At 28.3% G+C, this 10619-nt stretch overlaps 1 protein-coding gene across 1 annotated transcript; it reads left to right on the forward strand.

Moving 5' to 3' along the window:
* Positions 1 to 6556: 6556 nt before the first annotated feature.
* Positions 6557 to 10034, forward strand: LOC136075959 (tigger transposable element-derived protein 4-like). Its single transcript, XM_065789410.1, has 3 exons — positions 6557 to 6609; positions 9260 to 9494; positions 9642 to 10034. The coding sequence occupies exons 1-3, from the start codon at positions 6557 to 6559 to the stop codon at positions 10032 to 10034; spliced, it is 681 nt and encodes a 226-aa protein (XP_065645482.1).
* Positions 10035 to 10619: the final 585 nt, after the last annotated feature.

The raw sequence follows: 10619 nt of genomic DNA on the forward strand, positions 1-10619 counted from the left end.
ATATATATATATATATATATATATATATATATATATATATATATATATATATATATATATATATATATATATATGATAGACTGCCTGCCCCAACTAAACCCTCAGTCGATGTAGCAGCACTCCCTTGCGAGTCAGGCTATAAGATAGTTAATGTAGCAGCACTCCGTTGTGAGTCAGCCTATTTGTCAGTCGATGTAGCAGCACTTTGTTACGAGTCAGGCTGTAAGATAGTCGATGTAGGAACACTCCGTGCATGATTTACAGTAAAAAAAAATAAAAACATTTTATCAAAAAAAATAAAAACGTTTTATTAAAAAAAATAAAAATAGAAACATTGTTTATATTATTGAAAACATTCAAAATGTTTTAAAAACATTTTGAATGTTTTTAAAAACATTCTAGTCAATTAAATTTGTTTTTTGTAAAAAACGATTGATTTGTCAATAATTTAATGGTTTTAACTTTCTGACAACACGCAAATGTTGGATAAAAGTAATTAAAAGTGACATATTTGTTGGCATAAAAATCGTTTTTTTCCTTCCGCACTCCCAAATGCAACAATCTATCTACCTATTTATATATCTATCTATCTATATACATATAAACACATACATATATATATATGTATATATATATATATATATATATATATATATATATATATATATATATATATATATATATATATATATATATATATATATATATATATATATATAAAGAGAGAGAGAGAGAGAGAGAGAGAGAGAAAGAGAGAGAGAGTATAGTATAGATATAAACTCTATAAACTTAAACATTATTATTAGCAAAAGAGAATGATTCTGAAGTATTAGTATCAAAACAATAGTAATACCAGATCAAAACTTGCACGAACTGAAGTTCGTGCAAGTTTTGATCTATTACTTTTGTTTTGATTTTCTTTTTTATATATAATATAAAGGCTTGTCAAAAATAAACAGTTATAAAGTAATTTTATTTAACGCTCACTAAATTTTATATATTATATATTTAAATATATATAATACTAAATATATTTTCAAAAAATTTTAAAATACTTACACAATTTTGTAGATATAATTATAAGTTAAATTATTTAAAACGCGTATTAAAGGGGTTTAATTTAATTTAGTGGGGGCTAGAAATACTTAAGGCCCCGGTAATCCATTTCGCTATATTTTGCAATAATTCCTGAAACTCCCGAAATTAAGTTATTTCGAAATAGATTAACCGGGGAGTTAAAATGTTTTAGCCGGGAGTTAACTTTTTGGGGAGTTAATCTATTTCGCGTCACCGGCGTAAAAAAGGAGTTTGTTGCTATTTAAAAAGAAAAAATAAATCACGAGATACTTGTTTACCATTGTATCATTCACCAAGAAGCGCTTTGTGCGCAAACCTTTATGGATGAAATTCGTAAAGTTGTGAAATTAGTGATTTAGAATTATTAACTCCATTTTAGGCAAAGCTCCTAATCATCGCGAATTCAAAGAATTTTTATTTAAAATGGAAAGTGAATATGCCAATCTTCTGCTTTAGTACGTTGGTTATCAAGAGGGAACGTTTTAAAACGTGTCGCGTCCGTTTTTCTGGAAACTAAAGCATTTTTCCTTGAGAAAGGTATTTACTATCCAGAGCTAATAGACGAACAGTGGATCCAAAATTTTTATTTCTTGGCAGACGTTACGTCTCATCTAAATCAGCTTAATCGTAAATTACAAGGGAAAGAAAACTTAATTTTTTTGATGTTAAAAGAAGTAATAACATTCGAAAACAAATTATTCATTTTTGCCGAGGAAAACATTGTTTTACTTTCCGAGCCTAGTGAAGAATCGTCAAGAAGATAACTCCCCTATTAATAAACACAATTTTAAAACAATAATTTTAAATAAATTAAACATTTAATATTTGAGGTGTAGTGGCTTTTGTAGTAACTGCTATCTGTTGTTTATCTCCAACAACATATGAATCAATATATGAGAACAGCATGAATACAACTTCGATTCAAACAGACCATTCATGTTTTAACATGAACCTTCTAAGTACAACAAATACTTAAGCAGGGTTCATAACAGTTTTGAAAATCCATTTTTCCTGAGTTTTCCCTGATTTTCCTATATTTCAAAGTATTTTTTCCCTGAGTTCGTGCGGTGCAAAGTTTTTATTTCCCTGTTTAAGTTGAAGGATATATTACTTTGAAGAAGGATATATTACTTTCGCAACTGAATCCTTCTTCCCAAAACATATAGTTTTAATAGTAATCCATTTACCTAAACATATAGCTACTATATATTATAAATAGAATAAAACCACTGTTGTAAGCAACTTTCAATATTAAAAAAGATTCAAAAACTGGATACTGTAAAATAACATCTCAATCGAAGCCATATTTCAGAATTGATCAACTCAACTTTGGTAATAAAGCAAGTATGTCTGCTAATTTTGCCTAAAAAGATAAATTAAAAAATGTCTTGTGTTATTTAAATATTTTACTTTGTATTTTTATTAAAAAGATTTTGGTAGTTGGAATTATCAATTAGAAAAAGAGAAAAGAATTTCTTATATAAAGAACCAAGGTAGTGTTATTGGAAAGATGGTTCCAAAACAACCTATTAGCAATGCTATCGGCGTGGTATGTATATAGCTAAAAGAGCAGGAAAGCGCAGAATCAAGTCTTCAGGTAACATAATTTTTTAGTTTGTTTTGTGACTAAGTCTCGTGCCTTTATTAAAGTAGGGCTATTAAGTATGCTATAGCATGGAATTGTAATATTTAGAAAATAATTATTATTAGTTTTATATTTATATATCAGTTAATATGTCAACTGCAATCAGCCATAAAATTAAACTTGTCAATAAAACTTTTTTCGGGATTTCTTATTATAAAATAGCTATGCTTAAGAATTAAGTTAAAAATCACATACATATCCAATATATGCATAAGTGGCGGTTTAAACTTGTGATAATTTAGAAAAATACAAGATTGAAAAAAACTATACATAAACCGTCAAAGAAGTTGCAAAAAGAGATAGAAAAATAATGTCAATTACAATATGTACGTCATCTTCCTTTTTCGACTTATGCATTTAGGCAGCATGGTAGGATAGTGTTTTGTAGACTTATTTTTAAGAATTTTATATTAACATTTAGTTTTTAAATTCTAGAGTATTTAAACTTTATTCCTATGTGTCTTTTGATTACAATGACAAACTTTATAAGTTAATTTATTTCCATCCAAAACTTGGTAATGCTTCAGACGTTTAGTAAACCTTTAAAAAGTGCTCCGTAAACTATCTTTATCTATTCTCATTTTTAAGTTCACACACTTTTTATGTACTTGCAAAATTTAATTGCTACATTTTTAGCAGCACATTCCCTATATTTTATAAGCACTTTGGTACCTAATTTTTCTTTTTTAACAATTTAACGGTGAGGGATGAGGGGGATTGTGTTAACGGCATTCAGCAATATAACCTGATACAAATATAAATAACTGTTCAATTTAATCTGATTTTGATTTAATTTACAAAAATTATAATGAGCCTTTATCCATTCATTGTTGATGAGTAGAGCGTAATTGTTTGATTAATATATGTTTATTAACAATTTTTTTAATAATATAAAAAAATTTATTCTTATTCTTTTTACTTAATTATATAAACCTTGTAATACTCTCTCTCTATATGTGTGTGTGTGTGTGTGTATATATATATATATATATATATATATATATATATGAATATATATTTGTATATATATATATATGTTTTATTATAGTAAATTAAATAATATTGCTAAAGTCTATAGCAATACTACGTACCTACTAGTATAGTTTATAGTATATGCACATCATCCCAGCCAACATATCCGCATGGGCCCCACATGGGTTTTAACCTGGGCATGTGGACATAGAATACAGTACATGAGCTGCAGATGGGTCCTATATGAACTAATTCAAGTACTAATTATAATTAATTTGTATAAATCACGTAACATTCTGTTAAACGTTTTTCTTAAAAAAATGCGCTCGCTTTCACTTGAGTCTTATTAGACACTAAAACTTTTTCACAAGAAAAACTTGGTAGCTGATTTTGTTATGGATTGTTGCTCAAGAACAAAGGGTAGAAAAGTTGAAAAAGCTGTCGATTCAATTCTATTAAAGATAGCTACAGAACAATTTCAAAATGAAATATATAATAACAAAGCTTCAAGTAGTTTCAAACTTTTGATTTTCAAAAATATTTTGAAAATGCTTCAATTATGATAAATGTTTCAGAAATAATTGAGAACAAAAAGTCAAATGTTATTGGCACTAATTCTTATATTAAATGTACCATTGACATCAGACGAGGAATGTGAAACTAAAAATGATTATGACACTTCTGAAAGTTCTTCTAGCGAAGTTAGTACAAGGAGTTTGATATCAAGAGCAGTATTGGTGCTCTACTTATAACATTTCTCATTCAGCAACATGAGATCTATTGCAGATTCGAAGATGCGCTGGTTGGCAAATGCCAAAAGATCCAAGATCACTACTTCACACTACGAATTCTATTTAACTGCATCCAATTTCAGGAGGAGACTATTATCACTGTGGTATTGAGAATGGCATAACAATATTGTTGCAACGCCATGATCTTTCAAATATTGATAACACAATTTTGATAAACATTAGAATCGATAGTCTTGCAATTTTTCGGCGCTTAAAGGTGCAATCTTAGGAAACATTTTGCAGCTCCCTCGAAATGCAATATTTAATATAGGCCTGTATTCTGGATCATCGAAGCCATCATAAGTTAGTGAATATTTAAGAAACTTTGTTGATGAAATGAAATCTTTGATGTATAGGAGAATAATTTATTTAGGAAATTATTATTCAGTTAGTTTAAATGCTTTTAAATGCGATGGTCCCGCATATTTAAAGCATATTTAAAGTATATAAAAAGCCATAGTCGCTATTCTGCTTGTGAAAGATGCTGTCAGGAAGGTGTGAATGCTGGACACAAAGTTATATATTTAGAAGTCAATGCAGGACTCAGATCTGACAGTGATTTTTGTTTGAAGAAAGATGAAAATCATCATTTACCTAATTTAGTACCACCTTTAATTGAGTTAAATTTGGGATTAGTTTCTCAAGTCCCATTAGATTATATGCATTTAGTTCTCTTTGGTGTACAAAAATTTTCATCAAAGAGAGTAAAAAATATATCAGCAAAATTACATGATTTACGAAATAACATGCCAAATAAATTCTGACGCAAACCTAGATCTCTATGTGACTACAAACACTGGAAAGCAACAGAATTCCGCCAGTTTTTATTGTATACAGGCTCATTTACACTGTTTGGTATTGTACCTAAAGCAATTTATGATAACTTTGTTACGCCCTCTGTTGCATTGACATATATATTGAGTCCAGATTTAGTTAGATATACAGAATAATTGGATTATGTTGAAAAGTTGTTGATAAATTTTGTTCCTAACTTTAAACAACTTTACGGAGAGACCCAACTAGTTCATGATTTTGATTCGTTTATTCATCTAGTTCAAGATGCTAAAAGGTTTGGAGCATTAGATAATATTTCTGCTTTTACTATAGAAAATCAGTTAAGAGTATTAAAAAAAATGGTTCGTCGACCACGAAATCCGATTGCGCAGTTTGTATGTCGAATGGCTGAAAAGACAAACACTATTCACAAAAAAGAAAGATTATTTGATGGGACTGCTGATACAAAAAATGTACAAAAAAAAAAAAAAAAAAAAAACATACGTCAGGGCCAGTGCCCAAAAGTTTGCATTGTCGTTACTATCGGCAATACCGCCAGTATAAAGCAGATAATAAATTTGCATCAACTACCCAAGGTGACAATTGCTTTAAAATATTGGGAAAACCATCATTGCTCTTAAATCTTCTTTTTAATGAAGATAATGAAGCAATTGTTGTATATGACACTTTTAAAGAGTTAGAACTTTTTTTTTTAATATAAAAGTAAATAATAAAGACAGTATAAAACATTAAAAAAAAAGACTATTCTGAATTAATTGTTTTTGATTTTTTGCAGGTGCAGTTTATTTTAAATTCAAAGTTTTCCATGGTATATCTTTTAATGATATTTAAACTATATAAGTAACATTAGGATCAACAAGTTAAATTTTGTAAGTTACTTTATTGATGATATGTTTTTCATTTAGATGTTTGCAATAGTTGAATTTAATGATTCTGTTAGTGAAATTATTCCAGTAAAATTGTTTTACAAAGAGAAGGAATATCAATGAAAATTTAGCCTCTTTTAAACGTATAGTTTTGCCTCTTCTAAACGTATCGAAGTTGGTCAGCCAACAAGTCAATCCTAATCCTGCATGGAAAAATATAATGCTAACTCTTTAGGAAAGGCTGGTTATTTGTAAATGTCATTCAAATACTATTATTTGTAAATGCCATTCAAAATTTTTCGCAAGCTCTGAAAAATTGTTTTTGAAAAAAGTTATTATTTTATACTTTGGCTACTTAAGAAAGAGCTGGAGAAACATAAAGACTTTCAGAAAATTCATCTGATTTATATATGACAGAAAATGAAAACGCAGAAAAAGCTAATGGCGAGCTAAAAAGGCAAAGGTAATATCTTGATTAAGGTGCTTTTAATTTTGACCTCATATGGAAATATATAAAACGGCTGTAGCGAAATCCACAATCCCAGATGGTGAGTTTAATAAAATTATGTGTTTTCATTGTAAATATATATGGTATATGCAATGTTATTATGCATCATATATATTAGTTAATTGCGTGTTCTGTTTACTAGGCACTTTAAAAACTGTTCCACCTTTGAAAATCTCTGCTTAAAGTTTTACTATTATTTTTTTAACAGTTTGTATACTTAAGTGATCAACGAGATCGCAATCTTGTTGAGAATGTCAAATGAATTAGCCTGTGGTTGTAATCTTTGTGGTCAAAATGGCAAGAAGGATCTTATAGGATTCTTATTATTTCCTACTTTTAATAGCAAGTTTATTTTTTAGATTATGTATTTATTTAAAGTACTTAAATATAGTTATTTCTGCATTATATCTAATTGAAATATGGAATATATATATATACATGGGCCACCAAAAATATCAAGAAGTACTACTAAACGTACTTTGTAAAATTAAAAAAAAGTCCCTTTAAAAGAATTTGGGAAGGCCATAGAGTTTTTCCGTTCTCACTGTCGCCGTGACCCATGGTTTATAATATAGTTGCAATATATATAAATATATATATATATATATATATATATATATATATATATATATATATATATATATGTATATATATGTATATATATATATAATATATATATATATATATATATAATATATATATATATATATATATATATATACATATATTATAAACCATTGGTCACGGCGACAGTGAGAACGGAAAAGGGCTATGGCCTTCCCAAATTCTTTTAAAAGGACTTTTTTTAATTTTACAAAGTACGTTTTGTAGTACTTCTTGATATTTTTGGTGGCCCATGTATATATATTCCATATTTCAATTAGATATAATGCAGACATAACTATATTAAGTACTTTATATATTATATATTTTACTTTATATATAATAGTAGAAAATCACTTAACAAAATTTTTTTCCATTTAACACTGTGTTTCATCAACAAAGCTTTGTTGATGAAAGTGATTTTCTACTAATATATAATTGCTCTGTTCTTTTAACATTGAGCACTCTATTGTGTAGAATACTTTTTAAAGTTGTTTAAGTATATATATATATATATATATATATATATATATATATATATATATATATATATATATATATATATATAAAATATTAGTATTAATATAAATTACAAAAATACAAAAGAATTGCAATAAATAAAACTCTTTAACGGCTCTTAAGTGCAAATTGTTCAATTTTTATTTAGATTTTTTAATTGCTTTCTTTTCTTTATAAGTTATTATTTAATTCTTATTAATTTTCTTTACAGAGGCTGTAAAGAGGAATGCTTCTACATCAAAATCAAACGTGATAGACGTTGAAAACGGGTTGTCCATTAGGCTTACCGGCTCACGAGACCGAGATGAAAATCAAGCCAAACGTTCCAAAGCCTCAAAAAACAAAAGATTTCATCAAGAAGTATCTTCTAACGCTTTTGACAAAGAGAAATAAATATAGAATTATATGATGAATGATATAAAATATACAATGTATTTTATATTTATTTTTGTCACGAACATGTTGATCGTATTTTATATAAAATGGCAACGAATTAATTTATTGCAACAAATATCTATTTATGTATGTCAATTGCAATGTATATTGCATCGCAGTATACATTAGCAAAAACAACATTTATCAAATAGCACATCGTGCAATTCAAATTTTCATTATACATACAAAAATTAAAATTTTAATCTTATTTTAATTCTATATAAATCTTTTAGACAATTTAAAAAAAATATTAATCACTAGTTTGTTTTAAGTTTTACATAGAGCGACTAAAAAAAGGTACAGGTTCAGTCACCCTCAAATAAATAGTCTAATAATCCTCTTATAACGTCTAATAACAGGGTTCCCACAGAAAAAAAAAATCGAAATTCCAGGACTTTCCAGGACCATTTTCCTACTTTTCCAGGATTTTTGAAAGAAAATTCCAGGAATTTTCCAGGATATTTCTCCCGAAAAAAAAAATTCCAGGACTTTCCAGGATTTAGCTATAAAAAATTCGGAAAATTTCCTTTGAAATAAACCATTTAAAAAGATAAAAAACTTTATTACCACTTAAATCTAAAATTTTCATAAACAAATGTTTCTAATAAAACACAAAACCTAAAGTATAAAATAGTGTAGCACAGTGGTAGTGGTAAAAACTAGGTATTTGTGGTTTAAACCCATCTCTGGACATATTTTGCAACATCTGTTAGGAAGGAGGCGTAAACTTCTTATTAAATACATTTCCGCGGTGCTCTATTATAAGACTGTAATAACTTCTTAGGGCACCAAAAATAAAAGCATATGTAATATATGTATTATAATATATATATTATATATAATAATATTGGTTTAATTAAGTTTATAGTATAAGTTATACTAATGCACATTGCAGTATTAATAATAAAATTTGTTGTCTTTATATTATGGCTTCTGTCGCTGTAAGGAACACAAAACGATTTAAAAAAAGTACACTGATTTATAGGAAATTGGAGAAGTATTGTCAAAGTCTCATGCTACAAAATATGAAAAATATTTTGGAATGTAGGAAGATGCAAGGGATTAAGTCAAAATGTATGAGAATTAAAGAAGGAACATTCTCAAATTTAGATAATCTTGTTTTTAAATGGCTTTTAAATGCAAGGGGTAGAAACGTGGCAGTATCAGCAATTCTTAAAACAAAATCCAGAGAACTTGCTGAAAAAATTAATATAAATGGATTTCCAGCGTCTGATAATTGGTTTGATTGTTGGAAAAACAGGTATAATGTTTCTTTCAAGATGGTATGTGCACAGCTGAAATGACCACACCATGGAAAGAAACAACTCTTCCTACAATTTTATGCAGGTATAAACTTGTTGAAATTTGCAGGTGAATTTTGATTATCTTTTTGTATAAAACTTTTTTTTTATTTTTGTTTTATTTTTTAGGTGCCCCAAGAAGTCCTTACAGTCTTATCACAGAGCACAGCGAATGTGCATTTATTCGGAAGTTCACGCCTCCTTCCTAACCGATGTATGCAACCTTATAAGTCACTAAATCTTCAATCTGAGACGTGTATAGGAGGAAAGCACAGTAAAATTTGTCTTACAGGAATGGTCGCAGCAGGTGCAGTGGGTGATAAAATTCCTATGTTTGTAATAGGAAAATCAAAATCACCTTGCTGCTTAAAAGGAATTAAACACTTACCTTGCAGATACAGAAATCAAAATAAAAGCTGGATGGATAGCGTACCGTTTGAAGAGTGGATACGAGAAATGGATACAAAGTTTACAAAAGAAAAGAAAGAAGCGTTCATAATAATAACTGCCTACCACACCTGACCATTGATAAACTAAAATCTATTAAGCTCATTTTTCTTACCACCGAATACCACATCTAAACTTCAACCAATCAATCAGGGAGTAATACGCTCTTTGAACGTTTATTGCAAATCTTTGGCATTGCAAAGGCTGGTCATAGCTATCGATAAAAGAAAAGATCTTCCTGTTTTTTCGATTTTAGATGCAATGAAAATGCTTAATCTTGCATGGCAAAAACAGATAGATTAACTTGATTTTTACCCTCCAGGTACAACAGCTGAATGTTATTTTTGCAGTTGAAAACTTAATTAGCACAGAACCTTTACTTACAGATGAATAGTTGATAGAAGAAGTTCAAAATGCAGCGACTGAACTTAATGCTAATGACGAAGAAGATAATGATGATAATGCAATCAATCCAGTTTGCCCAAAAGTTAGTGATATTCGGGAGGCACTGCAAGTATTGTATGACTATATGCCCTTCAGTCTTACAAGTCTCAATTATATTCGATAGAGGTGTTTCTTCAAAACTAAGACAGAGTGACAGAACATTTTTTAATTTATAATGTATTATTTTAACCTTAGAGATTAAAACTTTTGGTAACT

The sequence above is a fragment of the Hydra vulgaris genome, chromosome 02, assembly GCF_038396675.1.
Source record: "Hydra vulgaris chromosome 02, alternate assembly HydraT2T_AEP".
NCBI classification, from domain to species: Eukaryota; Metazoa; Cnidaria; class Hydrozoa; order Anthoathecata; family Hydridae; genus Hydra; species Hydra vulgaris.